The sequence below is a fragment of the Ostrea edulis genome, chromosome 3 (genome assembly GCF_947568905.1).
Source record: "Ostrea edulis chromosome 3, xbOstEdul1.1, whole genome shotgun sequence".
Taxonomy (NCBI): domain Eukaryota; kingdom Metazoa; phylum Mollusca; class Bivalvia; order Ostreida; family Ostreidae; genus Ostrea; species Ostrea edulis.
This window is the reverse complement of record NC_079166.1, coordinates 19816779-19837534: the sequence shown is the minus strand read 5'-3', so window position 1 is coordinate 19837534 and position 20756 is coordinate 19816779. Positions and strand designations below refer to the sequence as shown.

Sequence of the window (20756 nt, the reverse complement as noted above, 5' to 3'; positions counted from 1 at the left end):
CAACACTCAACATCCAACAAAGTGTTGGATCTGAATGTAGATAAGAGGTCAAATAATTAAATAAAGCACTTAAAATGACCAACAACACAAACATTAGAAAATTGTCAAACTTTGAGATGCTTTGTTCCTTCTTCAGGACAACCGGATATTTACATAGAAATGAAAACTAACTGAATAAGAATACAAACTATCACAACTACAGAACCTGAGAACAAACAACAACATATTCAAATTATCGAGTGCAATATCAAGCATATTGTTTGTGTCGTTGGTCAGATTAGTGCTTTATAATATATAATATAGCTAAATAACAAGGAACAATATACATTTATTATCAAACGTATTTAATAGGAAACACTGTCCACAATATATAAAATTATCAATGATCTCCTTAAATATACTGTATCTACACAGGATTCCATGCATCATATGATGAAAATCAACATGGAATTTAATTTTCATTAATATTTTCTAGTCTTAATTTGTTATATGCATTTGTGTACAATATGTTAAACAAAAAAAAATGTTAAATTGTGTGGTCTTATGCACAAAATAAGTCTGACTTAACCATAATGATAGAAGTTGGAAAGCAATACAACTAAGTTTATACACAACAATACCTACAAATAAATTTGGTAGATTTTGCAACACCATCATTTGACATTTTCAAACAAATTAAAGAATTCTCACATAATTTATTGTAAAGGAGAAAGAAAGAGCAGGGAGAAAGGCGAGTGAGAGAGAAAACATATCTGGTGCTATAATCTAAATTAGTTAGTTCTAATTATCCCTTTTTCATATCTAAAAAATTCTTGTCAATGAAAATGTGATGACAAACCGCAGACTGATGCATAAACTGTACAGTGAGATGAGATACGACACAGTTAAGTAGAAATCACTTACATGAGAATGCTTCACAGAAATAAAATCACTCTCACGTAAACCTTATAGCGGCAGCACGTGAACTCACGTAAACCTTATAGCAGCAGCACGTGAACTATAGCACACAAGTTATCTGGTGCGCACATTTCAGGTGAAATAATACCACTCATTCTACTGCAAGTTTCATCAAATCTGAATGCAACCAGAGATGCATTGTCAATTTAAATAAAGATTTCTATTGAGTCAACACTAGAGTTCTTTAATTTAAGCCAGGCTTGAGAATCGGTGAATTCCATATAGCAGAACTTGTCCTCTTGTTGAATCGAGCTTTTTTCTTGACAAACAGTTCATTGAGATCAGGTGGCTCAATCTCTGTGAACAGAATATTCAAATCCGGTGGATGATAGTGTTGTTGAATTAATGCAGCCTTTAGAGATGCCCCTGATAAAGAAGAAGCAAATTCACATTATTTTTCTTCCTTGAATTCCTAATCGTAGAATATCTGCAGGCTCCTCTACAGCTGAGCTAATAATCAAATAGCACAGCAGTGTATCATAGAATACTGCACTCAAAGTATCCGTTATTTTGGAGCAGAAGTATTTCATTTTTATTAATAGTAAGAGCGTAGAAAGTTAAGCATCTCTATAACAAGTGTACAGGTAACTCTTCAATGCGAGAAGATACAGAACGTGTACTTGTTTTAGCGTATTTAGAATTTGGGGCAGTCGGAGCTGGGGTACATATGTAACCATGAGTTAATGCTTACTCTGTGTTTGATAATGAATGAATTGAGATTTTCCTAATTAAACGAACTCTTAAATTAGTGTTTTTGATTCACTACAAAAGTCAAAATTTCAATCCCGCTTAAGTAACTACAGATACAATGGAATCATTATTAATAACACTGAATGCTTTGTAATGTTCCAATCAAAGAACTGTCATAACTACGACTGAAAACCATCTTTGAAAAATAAACAAAACTCTGATTCCCCAGAATTACAACAGTGTTATCAGGTCAAAGGTAAATATTAAGGTCACCGATTGTGGTGTCAATGGAAAGGTCTTGCCACAAGCAATGCACATTCTAAATATGAAAGCACAACCTCTTATGGTGTATAAGATACGGCCATAGTTAAACAAAGTTCAAGCTTTTTGCCATAGAATGAAATTTAAAACTGCATGATCCGATGTTCATGTATTATTTTTGTACATAAATTACTTTCAAGCAGATTAATTAGTGTTTAAAGTTTTCAACTTTCCAGGGTTTGACACTAAGGCACGTCCGACCGACCGAGTCTACTAAATGAAAGGTCCGGTCAGGTAAAATGTCGATTTACTAGTCCGACTGGTCGTGTTGAGAAAATAAACAAGAAACTTTATTTTAAACCATAAGATATCTTATTTTTAACTTAAAAAAATAACTGTAAATTGTTTGCGAGCAATTTTGAACCGCGTGATAACAAAATCTCTATTTTTAGTTCTAATATATAAGTCGCTGTCGGAAGTGATGTTTTACGACATTTATTCTTTGTTAATGGGTGTAAAGTTATATTTCGGATAAATAAATATAAACTGAATTTATTTTCATTTGAAGGGGAAAAAGAAACTCCAGTTTATTTTAATTGAATATAAGAAAGTGTCTATCAAATGAATAAATTAAATCGTAAATAGCCATTTTTCGTTGTTGACACATGTGGGGGAATGTCTCGACTTCTCGTCCTCAGGAAGGATGTTCCGAGAAGAAGAAAAAGGAGTAGGTTGGGAAGAAACAAAGCAGGACTTATGAAAAAGAAATTTTAAAAAAGCTGTTGAGGTCATTTTATTCTAACAAAAGACTAAAGAATTCCTGTGCCGGGTAGAATTTAAAGAAAAAGAAAATGCGTTTGAAAATAAAAGCATCAAATTGAATGACGAGACTATAGATGTTTTTCAGACAATTAAGTACGTTTTAGGTTAAACTTAACGTTTGTCATCAGGGTTTCTTTTCTCTGAAAAGTTGGTCAGGGCTAGTGGATGTAAGGTTAGGTCTAGTAAAAATCATTTGAAGTAGCCCGACTGGTCTAGTGCTCAAGAAAGTAAATGTCGAACCCTGCTTTCCCTTAATTACATGCTTGAAAACATTTGCATGTAAAAGAAAACAGTGAAAAGATTATTTAGAAAGTAAATACAGTGTGATACATATAAATCATTCGGAACACCAAAAACTGTTTTTCGGTGAGAGACCCAAGGTGTTCCAGATGAAACATAAATTAGACAGTGTTAGGCATCTACATGGATAAATAGCTCCACGGCCCACGCGCATCAGGAAACACCAACATGATGTATCAACATCTATGTCTAATTTTAAGGCTGAAAGAGCATAAAACAACAAAATACTAAGAGGTATTTGCTATTTCTGTCTATTAAACTTATGGCAGAGTTACTGTAAATACACAGCTTTACAGAGATAAGACCACCGATCATGATGATCTGAAAGTTTGAACTGCACACTTGACTGCCACTTCAATTAACTGAGTGACGGTTGTTAGTAAACATCGATTTGAAGTCAAGTAGTTCTGGTTCAAACAGGTGAAATAATGTATCCCATATCGTACAGCCTCATCAATACTTACGTGCGATGATTTAACAGCAGTTTAACAAGGTGGGAACAAAATTGTCAAAATTCGGACCATTCAACTTTAAGAGTAAATTTGATATTCATGCAAATTTAGTCTTAATGTCATTAGGGTCTCTGGGTAGCGTTCTCGCTTCTCACCGCTGCGACCTGAGTTCGATCCCTGTGATCGGCGGTGGCTGTGTATGTCGCGGTCGCCCGCTCGGACACGTGGGTTTCCTCCCACATAAATGACCCCCTAACGCAAACATCCATGCATCATTAAAGGACCCCATGGGAAATGAGCTTTCCAGCTTCCATGGGTAATCCTTGGTATTTATGTATGTATATACCGAATAAACATTTATTTATTCATTTAGACAGACAGGCCAAAAATCAATCAGCTTTTCTCCGCAAGTCATACTTACTAAAAATCTAGAACAGGGTTAACAATTTTAACCCTTTTTTAAAACACCACCCAAATTCAGAGGTTCAAATATAATCTATTACCTAGGGCCCAAGTTGGGACTTTATTTTTCGGAGCCTCGTCTTCATCAGTGGAGTCGTCTGAATGCAGATCAGATATATCGTAACTTTCTAGAGAGACCTTTTTCGGAAAACAGGTCTTAGCTGGCGTCATTTCATATCTGCAACACACATTTCAAATTACACAGAATAATGAATACACTAAACTGCAACACACATATCAAATTACTCAGAATCTTATTTATACTAAATTGAGGGCGTCAAGCCACTTTGGTCTAAAAAATATAAGATTATGGGAATTATTTTTGGTCGTTTATATGGCAAATATAGGGATTTTTCAGCATATTTATAGGAATAAATGGGTTTTTTAATGAAAGAATGTGTATAAAAATCTAGCAAGCATAGTATCTTACAGGAGAAGATATCAAACATAAACAAAGACAAAATCCTTTCAGATGTGGACAGTTTTCCATCTAATAGACAGTTCTTATACAATCATCATAGTTATTCTCTTCATAACAATCCCATTAAATATCAATCTGGCATCAGCTCCTGAATTTCTTGTTTTCATTTTTGAAAATAGGACTGTCATAGTATGTATGTTGGATATGTATATATGCTACATATATAGGGCTTTATAGGGATTGGAATGACTTATAGGGAAAACATAGACCCTGTAAATTGAAAAAAAAAATCAACAAAAGCATGGATTTCAAATGCTTTAGGTTTCAGTCAATATAATGTACGTTCTATGAAGAACAAATCTACACTTATTTTGTACAATTTAACATCCCCTTTGTCTTTGGGAGAGAGCATTTTAGTTGAGAATTGTGCTGAATCCATTTGCAAAGCTTATATTACAATAGAATTTGTTCAAATTGAAACCTTATTTGAAAAGAACTTTGATATAGGAAGAAAGTACGTAAAAAAAAAAACCAACTTACGAGTCTGGATTGGGCATTTTCTCCTGGCTGTTGATTGGTTGTTCGATGGTCAGCATGTAATTGAGATTGGGCTTTGGTAATCCCGTGATGATAGTATGGGCAGCTATGTTGTGTTTATTTACTATAGACTGTATGGCTCTTTCGCGCTCCTTCAGTTCCTGCCTGCGTTTCTCTTCTTCCAGCATGCGCTTCTTCTCCTGCAAAAGGCAGAAAACAAAAGAATTCAAACTCTGGATCATAACACCATTTAAGACCAAGGCAGGGTGTCATGCCACTTTTTGTCTAAAAAATATAGGATTATAAGAATTTTTTGCAGTTTATAGGGCAAATATAAGGATTTTTAAAGCAGATTTAACCAAACGTTTGTTATATTGAGGTGACAGAAGGACTGACATTGATCAGCATGACAGTTTCAAAATGTTAGAAGTGCAGTCTTCGAAATTAAGCGGTAGCCCGATGGCTAGTAAAATCGGGATACCAAAAATTATTAACGCGCATGCCCGTTGGGCCAGTACATATTTCCGGCGGAGATTATGATTCCGAAATTAGCTCGAAATTAGAGTGTGATTTCTGGTTGAAAATCGGTGAAAAAACCAGTTCTTACAGAAGAAGAGAAAGTTGGCGCTAAAAAGTATGAGGAATCAAAGCGACAAAGAAAATGATCAGCATGTTTGGCAGAAGAACTGCCCATGGCTTGAATACAATGGTCTCGTATTTTGCATCTGGTGCAGAAAGGAAACCATTGGAAATTGTGAGTTCGTGTTCGTCTCAGATAATTCTGAATTGATTCTGTAAGTGAACACGAATATTGAAAATGGCGCAAGCATTTTACCCCAAAGTGAAAAACCACAATCGGCCGGATCAGATGTTCAGAATGTATGAGAATCAGTTGACAACCCTAGTTTGTTTTTTTTTTTACTTATTTAGGACGAGAGTGGTGATGAAGAACTAGACGAATTAAAACATTGGAGGATTCCGGAGAATCTGACTGAAATGACAGAATTAGAAGTTGAAAGAGGGCTGTTCTGAACTCTTGTCTTAAACTTGTATTGTAATACCTAATAAAAATGTTCAAACTTGAAATTTTGAATCATGTTGAATCATTTTTGTATTGCATTTGGGCTAGTAAAATTTTATTTGGGCTACCAAATTTTGCACTCTTACTTGACTGATGGGCTTGTGGTAAAAATCATTAAGCGCGAAGACTGGAAGTGGATAAATTGAACATTTAAAGGGACTGGTTCACGATTTTTGAGAAAAATAATTTTCATTTTTGATGTTAAACATTATAAATATAACTCATTCAATGTTGACAGCCAAAATTTTGACCTTCTGAATGCAAGAATAAAAGGAATATTTTAGCCTTAAATCTGTGTTGTGTAAACAAAGACTCGAGTATTTTTATGTAAACAAACAAACCAGTGAAATATTAATTTTGTAATATAAAGCATCATAATTTTGCATATTCACAAATTTTAACTTTTAGATGTCGCATTTTACCCAACGATTGCTTGAAATATGAAAGTTATGATAAACTTGGATGGATATCCATTTCTTTTGAAAAATTCGTAAACAATAACATACCACAATCTTTGTTTACAAAACAAATGATAAACTCTCTAAAATGAGCTTCTATAATAATGTATAACATTAATTTTCATGTGAAATCTTTTAAACACCTTAGACAGTAGATTTTGATTATTAAAAGTGAAAAACAAAATTTTGGGGAAAATCGTGAATCAGTCTCTTTAAAATAAAATAGAAAGGTTTGAAATTGCTTATTTGATATTAATGAATTGGAGAAAAATATGATCTAGATGACATGGTATAATTTAGTTCATATTTACAGTCCATTGATTTTAAAAGCAAGCCATACTTAAAGTGACAATCACCAAATGGATTGCCGATTCAGTAAATGTTATTCATAATAAGAATATGGTAAAATGTAAATTTAAGAAGTTTCGAGATAATTATTTCAGTTTCTTAAAAAAATAACAAAAAGACATATTTGAATGTATCATAGGTATGATTGTATCAATAAGCATGGCTTAAATTTTGCTGCCCTGGCTACAACTGATAGATGGTATCAACTACAAGGTACTTTGCCAGAAAGAGCTTATCTGATCTTAATGTAAATATAATGTGAAGAGGTTTGAAATAACTTCTTTATCAATGATTAAGACATTCATATATATTCTTTTTATCATTTTTGAAAATAGGACTGTCATTTCTATGGATATATAGGGTTTGATATGGATTTTAACGATTTATAGGGAAAATATAGGAACCTTAAAGTTTATAGGTAATATAGGAATAAATAGGGACTTGACTCCTGCCAAGGTGTCTCATATCCTTTTTTCCCTACATTTCACTGTGCCAACTTTTTTATCATTATTTTATAAGAAACACTTGCAATAATCAAAAACTGGCTTTCTTTAGAGTACATGTTCTGCATTATCAGTGATGCAATTGAGATGTCAGATTTCTTTATAATGATGCATGCATTTTACAGAAAGGAACAAAATAATAAACAAAATGTATTGTCGACAATTTGTGGTTTTTCCTCTTTCATACGGATTTGTATTTTGCAGAAAATTATTTTTTGTTAGTTTGTTTTGGGTGTGCCTGTGGGCTTTTCTGTGGTTCGAGATTTTTCAAACGTGGCTGGATGGAGAAAAACATGCAATGGCGTATGGCTTTTTAACAAAGATTCACTTTTTCACTTTCTCCAAATGCAGAAATCCACTGAATCAGTGTTCGAAATCAACCATAGACCGATAGACCAAGTCTATGTCATCTTGTTTTGGCATAGACCTGTGGTCTATACCAAGTTTCAAACCAATTTCAAACACTGTTGACTCTCCTAGAAACCCTTGTCATACTAATTCCTTGATTTTCTCCATCTTCTGTTTCAGCTCCAGGTCCTTCTGTTTTCCTTTCTCCATATCAAGCCTTTCTCTCTCTGCCCTTTCCTTTGCCAGCTGCCTCTCTCTCTCTGTAGCAAAAAAAAGGGAAATTATCAACATTCTCTGAAGTTTCTTTGTTAACATTTCAGTATTTATCAGGCATATAATTACATGTGTACCCAGACCAGGGAATGCAAGTCAGAGTCAGACAAAGGATTGCAAGTGAGTCAGATCAAGGACCGCAAGTGACAGTCAGATCAAGGTCCACAACAAGTGACAGTCAGATCAAGGTCCACAACAAGTGACAGTCAGATCAAGGTCCACAAGTCACAGTCAGATTAAGGTCCACAAATCACAGTCAGATCAAGGACCATAAGTCACAGTCAGATCAAGGTCCACAAGTCACAGTCAGATCAAGGTCCACAACAAGTCACAGTCAGATCAACGTCTACAACAAGTCACATTCAGATCAAGGTCAACAAGTCACAGTCAGATCAAGGTTCACAACAAGTCACAGTCAGATCAAGGTCCACAAGTCACAGTCAGATCAAGGACCACAAGTCACAGTCAGATCAAAGTCCACAACAAGTCACAGTCAGGTCAAGGTCCACAACAAGTCACAGTCAGATCAAGGTCCACAAGTCACAGTCAGATCAAGAACCACAAGTCACAGTCAGATCAAAGTCCACAACAAGTCAGTCAGATTAAGGTCCACAAGTTCAAAGCATTTTTTTCTTGACTTTTGTTGATTAAAAAGCACAAAGTGATAGTTTTCAAATTTTCCCAATCTGAATATTTCATGCGTCAATTTTCCCAATACTCCAGACACTGGACCAAATTTGAAAATGATAAGAAAACACATTTATTTTGTTACCTTCTAGAGTGAAGTGCATATTTTCATGTACGTTAAAATATGAAAATCATTTTTACAACTAAATGATACCAATATCAGTGTAATCAGTATAATTGTTCATTTATTATTATTATAGCATGTTAGAATCATTGTGATACGTATCGTACGGTCTGTAATGTGAGGTAAGCATATTGTTGCACCCCTACAATGATGAGACTTTTAAAAGATTTTTTATGAGACAATTAAATCCCTTTTACTTCAAATGTAACGTTTGTAGTTTGAGATAAGTATTTAGATATATAGAAACTATCAGGGGGTTTTCAGGATGTTGGTCAGGGTTAGTGGATGTAAGGTCAGGTCTAGTAAAAATCATTTGAAGTAGCCCAACTGGTCTAGTGCTCAAAATAGTAAACGTCAAACCCTGTCTTGATTCACATTGTTTCTAATCAAGCTACCTCTCCGCTCTAAGTTTCTGTCTTTCTCTGATTTTCTCTTCCTCGATCTTCTTCAATCTCTTACCTCTCCTCTCTAAGTTTCTGTCTCTCTCTGATTTTCTCTTCCTCGATCTTCTTCAATCTCTTACCTCTCCTCTCTAAGTTTCTGTCTTTCTCGGATTTTTTTCTTCAATATCTTACCTCTCCTCTCTAAGTTTCTGTCTTTCTCGGATTTTCTCTTCCTCGATCTTCTTCAATGTCTCGTGTTCCGCTACTCTCTCCCGCTCAAACTCGGCCATCCTCTCCTCGAACTTCTTCCTCTCCTCTGCTTTCTTTTTCAGTCTCTCCTGCTCCTCAAATTCCTTTTTCCTCTGCATGAACTCGATATTTCTCTGCTCCATCTCCTCCTACAGTATAAATACATGCACAGTAAAGATGTACTGAAGGTTTACTCAAGATTTCTCTCCATATATCACATACAAACTACTGTAAATGTGCATATTTCCAATGCAATGTGTAGTGTCTAATTACGTGATGTCAGTATTTTTAATAGATAGCTTAACTATGGAAATGGTGTAAGAGGGGGCAAGTTACACGATAATCTTGTAATCATGAATTTAGTATAAATTATCCCCACTTGTAAATTTCCACATTTACAGTAATCATAATCTTGCATTTAAAACACTTTTGGTTGTGATTGTTATTTAATATATTTCAATGGTACAGTAGACCCTGCTTAATCTGTCACCCGTGTAAACAATTTCACTGAATATTTCAACTCTCTGTTTCCATTGTTCTTTACATCCCGTTTTATCATTGGCCTCCCAGCGCAGATAACTAAACATGAATACTATTTTGTCAACTTACTTCCAATATATCAGAACGGATGGGCATATTCCTATGAGAATGTACACCAATCCTCATTCCTACATATAGAAACTTTTTTGCCTGATTTATATATTTGAATGTCTATTGAAAACTCATAATAGCTTGTTATTTTGCTCTTATCCATATTTCCACTTCAAAATTATAGAACTGTCCAGGAAAGCATGCACATTTTATTTAGTCAGAATTCAGTAGATTCAGGGGACTTGGACCCTTGGGTTTAACATCGAGTTTGGTTTGTTACAACTATTCATTGGATTAATCTTGAGCTATCGTTTATCGAATTTGGCAATGCGCGAGATGCTGAAGAGGTCAAGTTCAGGAGCCACGTTTCGGAGGGATGTACCGTATTTGCTAAATGCAATGGCGTGACACCCCAACCCACCCCAACCCCCCAATTAATTGTTTTTATGCGCGTATTGTGATCAGCACATTCAAATTAATGACAGTCCCTGGCTGATCTAGATAATTCTGAACGAAAGGATGTCTGGGGTCTGTCTTAAGACACCTAGTGAGTCCAGGGCAAACCCTAGATATGGGGGTGAGGGAGAGGGCGAAGTCCCCTGAAACAAGTGCGTTCTGACAAAATAAAACGCACATTCATGCTTTTTTCGACATTTCTATAAAAAATAAACAAAATATCATATTTGTGAAGGGAGGGGAGTCGCCCGGCGCAATATTCGTCATTGCTAGCTATACATACAGGTATGCTCTACTAGTCCTTATATGGAACCGGTCGCGGTAGTTCAGTGATATACGTAACCGTGAGGTCGCATGTTCGAGTTCTACTCGTATCACGGCTGCATCAAACCTTAAACATTAATATATCTAATACTTCGCCAAACGCATAGCTATTTAAAAGTGAAAATCGCCGATAATGTGACCTTAAAAGCAGACACCCGGTGTTGCGACTGACGTTGGCACGTTAACGCAACTGTGCGCTGAGCATAGTAAGTCTATTTATGTTACGTCACCGGCCTACAGCTGGTGACAGCTAAGTATAAATGGGACCTAAACTAATGAAATCCTTCGTAACAAATCAACATAAACAATCCCTCGGATACAATACAAATGAAAAAGTTTGCAATGCAAATAGAATGCAAAACCAAAAAATTAGATAATACAAATGGAAAATATAGAATACAAATGGTAAATTATACAATATGAATAGAAACTAGAGAATACAATTTTTTTTTTAAAAATGACAATGCAAATGGAAATTATAGAATGCAAATGAAAAATTATACAATGCAAATGAAAAATATAGAATACAAATGGAGAAGATAAAATATTGCAACGTTTGACATGTCATAGGGAGGTCTGCCTCCATTTTCGTTCGACAGAGTTTTTTTAACGTTATTATTACAAATGCAAGTTCTAAAGTTGGCTATTTATATTTGAAAAGATCGATATGTTGTTGTTTGGTTGTATATTGATTAACATCCCACTCGAGGATTTTTTTTTACTCGTATGGAGACGTCACCATTGCCGGCGAAAGGCTGCAAAATTTAGGCCTAAGCTTGGCTCTTACGACCTCTGAGCAGGGAGGGATCTTTATCGTGCCTTATATGCTGCACATGACACGGGGCCTCGGATTTTGTGGTATCATCCTAATGACCCCCCACCATTTAGTCGCCTCTTAAAATCAAGGAGTACCAGGAACCTATTCTAATACAGAACGATATATAGTATTAGTAAATAGTGTTGGAAAAGTAAGATTCACTCGATGAATTGAAGTGAAGGGTGAACCCTTGCCCCTTTCCTTCAGGATTTTGGAATTTAGGCCTTTGATTTTTTTTCCATAATACATGTACGCTTGTTAATTTTTAAAGACAATATTGTGACGTTAACTTCTCCACCCCCATACCCGGAATAGACAATGATAAGAGTTTTATTAAATTTATATTGTCACATACCTTCATCGTGCTTTTTAGTTCAAGATTTTTCAGTTATTTTTTAAATTCTCGGTATCAATTGTATCAAAACTTGGAAAGAGTAAACATCATCTACAACCCTGTTTATTGAAAGGTGAAGATAACGAACAGTGATCAATCTCATAACTTCTATAAGCAATACAAAATAGATAGTTTTTTTTTTTTTTTTTTTTGCTAAACACTATATATTATGAGTTGTTAGCAAAAGATCATTTCTAAATCTTTAAGGTCTAATAAAGAACAGAAATCATTCATAAATCTTTAAATTTCTCAATGTTTGAAGGCGTAAAAGATCAAAATATCATATTTGGATTTTTAATTTGCAAAATGTCGAAAACTGCACCCTAGTACACAGATAACTAATAAATAACAAGTCAAAATAATAATCCTTTATTTGCGTAATACGTTACATTCACATCAATGGAAATGTAATCAACGAGAGACAAAGCTGTGTGTTGTGGGGAAAACAGAAAGTACTTATTTTCTCCCTCACTTTGTTCGTCCGAATAAAATACTCTGAATTTGTATGTATAAATATGAAAAACATAAAACACCATGTTTGGAATGCTGCTCGTTAGAACGTTTTTATTAAACATAAACTAATCCCAACCGCCTTATAAATACACCAACAGCACATATATCATATCAAAACTAACTGGCTTCCATAATACTTGCTATACCTGACTTACGTTCTAACCGAGCTGTAGAGTGACCTATTCGAACACGCATTCTATTTAATATCTGATCATACCACGTGACACACAGACACCAGAATGCTCACACAGCACTTTGCATTGAAAGTCAATATCCATAACGAAAATAATATTAAATACATGCATTTGGAAAGGCAATTAAAGACATGAACACAACAAAACAGGGATTTCTGTAAGTCATAAGGAACGACAATGCCCGGTATCACACGTTATTCTCTCTACTGGAATCCAAAGTCTCTGTTATTATATGTGAAAGGTTAGGGTTAGGGTTAGGCTAACCCTAACCCTAACCCTAAACCCTAACCCTAACTGAAATTTTTCTATTCATATTAATGCAGTAACCAATTTTGTCCTCGTTTAATCTGAATAGCTAGGTACTAAACTCTGTCTGATTTATTTTTACACATACATGTACCATAATTCCTCTACGTCACTGTCCGAGTACTGTTCAACCTTAATTGTGATTTGACCAAATTAATTCTAGTTTCCGTGGCCATATGTATTTTGTGGTGCGATATCTGTCTAAGTGACTCTTGATAAGACTGTAACGCCGCGTGTAAGTCCCCCACAACATGTTGACAGATCCCCAGTATCTGCCAGGGGAGGTCTCTATTGTCTAACTCTACGTATCTCCCATCATCATAGAGCAGTAGGTTGTGTAGGTCTGTCAGTGTCTGTAGATATTGTGACCTGTTACCTAGTCTGTAGTGACAAAGGACAGATAACATGTGTATGGTCACTAAGGGAGATAAATATAAAAACGCCATTCCGTTCATTGTACTGACTTCTTGTTCCAACCTTAATTCTTCAATATAGGTAAAGTCTTCAGATAACACAATAGTTCTTGCCCAAGCCTTCCTCAACTTTGTTAACATTGATTGACCACCTACCACTTCCCTGTACCTCTGTCTATTTACTCTATTGTAATACATGATATGAGGCTGTGAGAGTCTCTGCTTCACTCTATCTGTGACAGTTAGCGCTGTTTGATATCTACCGGTATCGTACAAGTATAGCGCTAAATATAAACCATCAGATACACAACCTAACTTTGAAACCAGACCTAACATGTGAATTATTGACCTATCATTGCTGTGTCTCTTTTTCTTAGACACAAACAAGCACTGTGCTTTTAGTGACATGGAAGTTGAAACAAGCACACTTATCAACATATCATGGAATACAACATTCTGACAGGTTGAGAATAACTGATCTATTATGTTTAAATGCATCATGTTTGAAAGGAAATCCGATACAAAGACCCTACTTGAACAACTAAAACTTTCACAATAAAAAGCAATATCAATATCTATTTCTGACTTGAGGTAGATTGTCCCTGTCGGCATTACAAAGTATGGATCGGAGACGGCCGGGGTTAGAATCTCTCTGATAGTGGGACTATGTAAAAGGAAGTCAACGTGCTTTTCGTAAAATCTTTCTAACTTTTGATACAGGAATGTTTGTTGCGCCCCGACAACTTTTCCTGCAAACATGTTGTTCTCCGGAATAAAGAAATTTGGAAGGTAACCGGTATATACACACTGCATCAAGAATTTGAAACAAAACCACACATGTTGAAGCAATGTTGATGGTAACCATGGAGTTGAAGAGCTTTCTTGAATTCTCCAAAATAATATTGTTTTCATACAATATGAACACAGTAAATCGTCAGAAATAACTTCCTTCAGAATTATTTTCAGAATTCCGTAACAGAGAAACTGGCAATGGTTCATATAGTACACTAGCTTTTGCTCTGCTTGTGAAAAAGAAATTCTCCACTCCAAGTCTGAGTTTTCATGTGTCTGTCTGTTTGCGATAGGAACAAGATGAAATCCTTCATCGGTAATTGATTGCAGTACACTACGCGATGGCCATGTGCGAATCAAACATCTATCAACCCAGGGAAGGGCTGGTGAGGGCCAATGACGGGAATGGAAACACCAGGCGACATCAGCCTCTATAGATCGATAAGTGTAGTTGTGACATGGACCGTGCAATTTCTCACCTTCATTGGCTGGATTAAATCCTTTCATTGACTGATGTAACCTCATCCTGAGTAATGAACTTGAAATGTATTCAGCATTGTTTCTCTCCAGTAGTGAGGAAATGACAATTTCTCGATTTGACGGTGTGAGTAGTTGTAATCTGGCGAATCCCGGAGGAGTATCAAAGGTATCCATATAGATAAGTGTATGTCTGGGTGGATGATAAAACGTTGACTGAGACATCTCACATATCACCTTATGATCAGGGTACCACTTCATGAAATCAAAGTCAGATGATTTAAACCTAAATCCCTCCTTTTGACTACCACTCAGCATCTCTTTCTCTCCTTTATATAACCGTGAAGGTTTTTGTATCATTTCCCCCGTGTCCCATATATCCCTTCTGAAGGTCACTTCTGTCGGTGTCCCTATCTCACGACACACACCCACATACAGGACTTCTGATACACGGGGAATGTGGTCCATCCTGTAACGATTCTTTAACGTTAATTGACACAATACAATGTCATGCTCACTACCAGTATATATAACAACCTTCCTCTGACTTTGGGAATTTTATTTATAGACAATCGGAAATACCCGTCTTCGTCTACTTTTCTTTTGAACATAAGAACTATCTATATTCTATTTATAGAAAATTAAAAATTACCAGCTACAGCTTATCTATGCTGTTGTCTTGTTAATATTGATCACAATGATCAGCAGAATACAAAGGTAGATAAAGTACAGGTTACAATGTTAAATCATAGACATAAATCACCTGACCTTGTTTTGTTTATCAATTTACAGAACTGATTTATATTAATTACTATCAAATTTAAAATCATCAAGACTACTGTGTAGGTTAAAGGGAAAGGCAACCCAAAAGATTTTTACATGAAAAATGATAGGATTAATCATATGATAAAGATTTGTCATAAAATTCTGTTGATACAGTGTAAATGGCCTAGATAAGCTTCAGTACTAATTTGAAAACGTCAAAAATTGAAATTCCCGTTATCTATAGAGGCTGCCATGATGTGTAACTCTTAGGTATTCAAGATCACAAAAATCAATAATTTTGACGTCACACCGTCTGTTCCAGTTTTGATGAGATTTTAAGATCATCCACAGGTGCTTGGGTTCAGAACCCCCCCCCCTCCCCCCCCCCCCCCCCCCGCCCAATAAGCTACATGAGTTGAATTATTGTTTTTCTTGAAAATATTTCTAATGCATGTCAACAACGCCCTGCATACCCATTAAGTCCAAAATAATTCAAAATAAGCCCTTTAAAAAAATACCCTCACTGGTTATTATAAAAGAACTTATAATAACCAGTGAGGGTATTTTTTTTAAAAAGGGCTTATTTTGAATTACATGTATTTTGGACTTTATGGGTATGCAAGACGTTGACATGCATTAGAAATATTTTCAACAACAAAAATAAATCAACTCATGTAGCTTATTTGGAGGGGGTCCTGAACCCAAGCAACTGTGAGATCATCCAAGATGTGCATGTGGTAGATCTTACGAATAAATAGGTTGATGCCTTCCTGGCAACCAGTTAATTACACTAATGCGAAGGGGAGATGTGAAAAAAGGTTGGGTTTTCTTTTTCGAAATTCCCGACTCAACCAAGTCATTTGAAAAGAAAAGACTACGTAAACTGTGGATCCATCATTTGCGTAATGACAAGTTGAGGTTCAAGACATTTGTATGAAGAACGTTTACCGTCTGCCTTCTCTGCGACTCGACTGAATGTCTTCCTTTCTCAATTTCTTCTTGCGGAAGAGCGGGCTCAAATCTATACGACTCCAAACTTAACTGTTCGTGACTTGTCATGTTTACAGTGCTGCTGATGAAATAAACCGGAATAGACGGTGTGACGTCATAAATTAAACTTCAATGGTCACTCTCTTAGCGGCGGGTAATTTAAAATACATGATAGATTAATATTGATTTAATTGTTAAGCAAGGATTTTTGTTGTTAAAGGCTGTCAATTACGATATCAGTAAGTAATACTTTATTCATAAAAGCAACTATGTGGTTAGGGTTGCCTTTTCCTCTACATTTTAGGGTGTCCCTGATTTACAGCGTTTTACCCAGCTTATTCCAATACTAGACAATGCACTATTTCAAATCAAAATAATGAATTAAACAAATATCAAAAGAATACGGTATACTAATGTTACATGCAATATTTCATTTTCGAAACACACATGAAAAGCATATACAGTACACGACACGAGTTTTATGCGTGTTCCACGCAACGCGGTGGAACAAATTTGCCCCAAACACGGTGGACCTTTAAAATTGTCGGCACCTTTGAAGTCCTATTTTTCCGCGCGAGCAAGACATTGAAGTCCACGGAGGATCTCCGTGGATGACACCGCGCATCTCCGTGGATGTCACCTGTACCTCCGTCGATGCCACCGTGTACCTCCGTGTGATAAAACAAAGAAATAATTTCCGAAATATTCACCCAAAAAACCTTTTCGCTTGGCCAGCATGCATGCCCCCACCCCATTAATTATTTAGAAATTAGCTATCAATCATTCAATTCTTGTAATTGTTGTTTAATGATACGTTGGTGTTTTCGGTACATATCCCTATGTAGACTTCCCTGCAGACGTTCACATGTACATGTATATAGCTGACCTTAATCACATATTCCTAATTACAATGAAAACTTTACGTAAAAATAAACCATTGCTTATGGTACACATTTCTTTGAAATGCTATTTATCAAATTGAAATTACTGGCATGTGATTGTCGTTGTTCATGACCCTTCTTTTATTTGGCGAAATTGTGCTGCACGTGCCGTGAAACAATGTACCGACGAGTGGTAGGAATAACACATGTTTACATTGGATATGGATTTCATTATGTACTCAACTGTGAAGCAATGTGAGCAAAGAATCAATTTTTTTTTCACCTAAACAAATAAATATTAAAAATATCTTTACTTTTAAACAAACCTTTAGAAAACTTCGTACTTTCATTAAGAAAATAAGAAAATAAAATGTGCTCCCCTACCTATAATACCCATACATGTATTATTTATTAAATGTATATATAAAAGCCTTTTGTCTTTATATTTTTGTATACCATTGCATAATGATGATGAGATCCAATAAATTGAATTAAGTACATGTAGTCTTGAAATATCACAAAGTATACAGTTGACAACGATTGAAATAAAAATGCAGACGTTTTCTCGTTTATTCAGTAACTCAATAACTAATTGCGCGTCTTCTGAATGAAAGTTGTAAAACAAACGTACTAGGTTTTGGTCAGTTATAACATAATACAGGGGTAAAATTCATCTAATCTCCGCTAGCAGTGGGTTTTGAGTCAACTGTACCTTCGTGGACGAATAATCTCGGCTAGCGAAGATGGAAAAAAAAAAAGCCTAAATAGTCCGCTTGCATTAACATGTACAACTGTATTATGAAGGTGAAATCGAAGAATTATCCAATAAATCCAGTGGTGTTGCAGTATGTATAGCATGTATTTATTTTAATTTTGACTGAGAGGGAGATAGACAGCTAAGCACGTAACATCGTTCTAGAAGAAGGGGGGGGGGGGCTCATTCATTAGTCCTAACCCGGACCAGCCGAAAAATATAACATGTAAAGAAAACAAAATGGGAAATTAAAAAAAATAGATCAGAATGAAAGGGGATGAATAATTAATCAGAAAGAAATTATACTTTCCTAACCCGGACCAGCCGAAAAATTTAACATGTAAAGAAAACAAAATGGGAAATTAAAAAAAATAGATCAGAATGAAAGGGGATGAATAATTAATCAGAAAGAAATTATACTTTCAAGATTTATACTGAACGTATTAAACTTCCCGTATCTGCATACATTCATGAATATTATAATCAATGATTACCACTTGAATTCTCTCTCTCTCTCTCTCTCTCTCTCTCTCTCTCTCTCTCTTGCTTTCATTATCTAATGCATCTAAAGATTAAATTAAAGATTTTAATAATCGATAGCGTATATGAATAAAAGCAAATAATCGTTAAGTCATTTCTGCTTATATTGATATTAGTTTTTTTTTCATGAACTAGTTGCATTTGACATCGAGGATTTACATCCTTAAATATTGATTACAAGCACATAGAATCGGAGAGAGTGTACTTTGAAAACTTGAAAGTTAAGGATTTAGACGTGTAGCTTATAGCGACCTACCCACTGCACGATTTAAGAAATTGAAGTCGGAAGGGGAAATTGAGACAGTTTCAGACTACTACCCCCCCCCACCCCCCACCCCCCACCACACACACACACACATGGTCCCAATTTAAGGTTTTCGTAATCGGACAATTTAAGCACCATTTTTGTTGTTATTTTATTGCTTGTCAAGAACTTTACACAACTTAACCGACAACATACCCCTTCTGATACATTGAAAAATATAAGTAATGTTAGCACGGGCCTCTATAAAGTTCAATCTGCAGTTTGGTCATACTTCGTCATTCAATAACTTATTCAAAAAATCAAAAAAATGTTTGTCGGGTTAGCGGTACTATGATGTATGACTATAACAATGACCTGTGTATAACTTGTACATTCCATGCAAATTTGAAGGGGTTTTCGCCTCAGTAGAACAATGGGGGTCAGCTAATCCGTGTATTTGAAATCAACAGAAGTGCTTAGCTTCTTGCGGAAAGTGTGAAATATATTGGGTCGGTGCAAGATACCCGTGATCTTAGACTAGATCTGATATCGCGCCGACCCAATACATTTCACACTTTTCATGAAAAATCAAAACCCAGACTAGCTAACCGTAATTTAGTTATACTGTGACAAAGACCCAAGGAATTTGCATGGTATATACTTATCATACAAAAATCATTGCATTATCCAGACACTCCCGATGAACATTTTTTTTTATGAAAACCTCTATCAAAGTACATCGAACATAAGTCTCGGTCAAATGTAATTAACTCGGGATTTTAAAAATGAATCATTCGATGGTTTGTATTTTTGCTTCTATTAATTACGTAATAAATTAACTCCAATTTGTTAATCATCGACAATACTATAATTTCTATATTGGATCAAGTTATATTTGTCAAGATGCATATCGACACAATATGATGGAAGTAATTATGTTAAACAGCGCATTTGTCAGAGAGAGAGAGAGAGAGAGAGAGAGAGAGCACATCAGTAATTATTAAATATCCCTATCACATGTTGTACATGTATGTTTTTTCATTTAATGAATATACTAATTCGCATTCAAAACAGGAATTGCCTGCAAGTATACATTATTTAAACATAGAATTTAAGAACATTTTAATGAAGAAAGAAGACTAAAAGAAAAAAATTCAAAACCAGGTTTTCTTAAAAACATAATATATAGTGTTTGGTATCGTTGGAATTGGCTCAAAATGCTGAAAAACAATATAAGTATCATGGGGGGAAATATTGACATTTTTTTCTTTTCTTAAAATTCCACCCTTATCTTGATTATTTGGCCTGCGGCACATTTTCCCATCTCCCGTAAGGCGCCCGTGGCCAGAACAAAGCTCTTAGCAGCTGTGTGTATTCGCAAATAACACACACCGTGGAACACAGAGGACACGGTGTATCTCCGTGGATTTTCCACCGTGGTCTTTCCACGGTGGGGTGTATAAAACTCGTGTCGTGTACTGTACATGTATATTAGTGTTATAAGCAATATTGAAATTTACAAAAAATATCAGATATATGATTAGTATCCCAGGCGCGGATACAGAGGATCCCCCCGCACCACTACAATTAAGATTAACAGGAAATACTAGACAATACACATGAATATTTGCCTATTTTCATGGAGTTTCAGATTTAAACTTCTTTAACTTCTTAAATTAAAACAACCTTGAAAAAATTACTTGAAGCAAATTTCATCTAATATGGCACATTTCTGGATCCGCTCCTGTATATTTACATGTAAAATCATTTTGTGAACTTGGAATGATGTATTAGCACCATCAGTCTACATCCACTCAATAGAATTCTGATACGTTTCTTTTCAATTCTGGAAATGTTACATTACAGGTATCTGAATTTTAATTACTAAATATAAATTAATCATTTCGATCCAATAAAAATACATTGTATTTCAAATCATCATTCACGCC

At 35.3% G+C, this 20756-nt stretch overlaps 3 protein-coding genes across 3 annotated transcripts in view; all 3 read right to left on the bottom strand.

Annotated features, from left to right (window-relative positions):
- Positions 1-333: 333 nt before the first annotated feature.
- On the bottom strand, positions 334-14769 carry LOC130052534 (inner centromere protein-like). Its single transcript, XM_056157704.1, has 6 exons — positions 14636-14769; positions 9300-9505; positions 7788-7896; positions 4906-5102; positions 3986-4122; positions 334-1323 (listed from the first exon to the last, which is right to left on the bottom strand). The coding sequence occupies exons 1-6, from the start codon at positions 14639-14641 to the stop codon at positions 1142-1144; spliced, it is 837 nt and encodes a 278-aa protein (XP_056013679.1). The 5' UTR covers positions 14642-14769; the 3' UTR covers positions 334-1141.
- LOC130052532 (uncharacterized) lies at positions 12292-15151 on the bottom strand. Its single transcript, XM_056157702.1, has one exon. It carries the CDS (start codon positions 15099-15101, stop codon positions 13056-13058), a length of 2046 nt encoding a protein of 681 aa, XP_056013677.1. The 5' UTR covers positions 15102-15151; the 3' UTR covers positions 12292-13055.
- The window catches only part of LOC130052533 (uncharacterized), a 41504-nt gene continuing 33039 nt past the window's right edge, over positions 12292-20756 (bottom strand). Inside the window, exon 2 of the mRNA XM_056157703.1 lies at positions 12292-12365. The gene's annotated coding sequence lies outside the window, so the exon portion shown is untranslated. The remainder of the gene's footprint in view (positions 12366-20756) is intronic.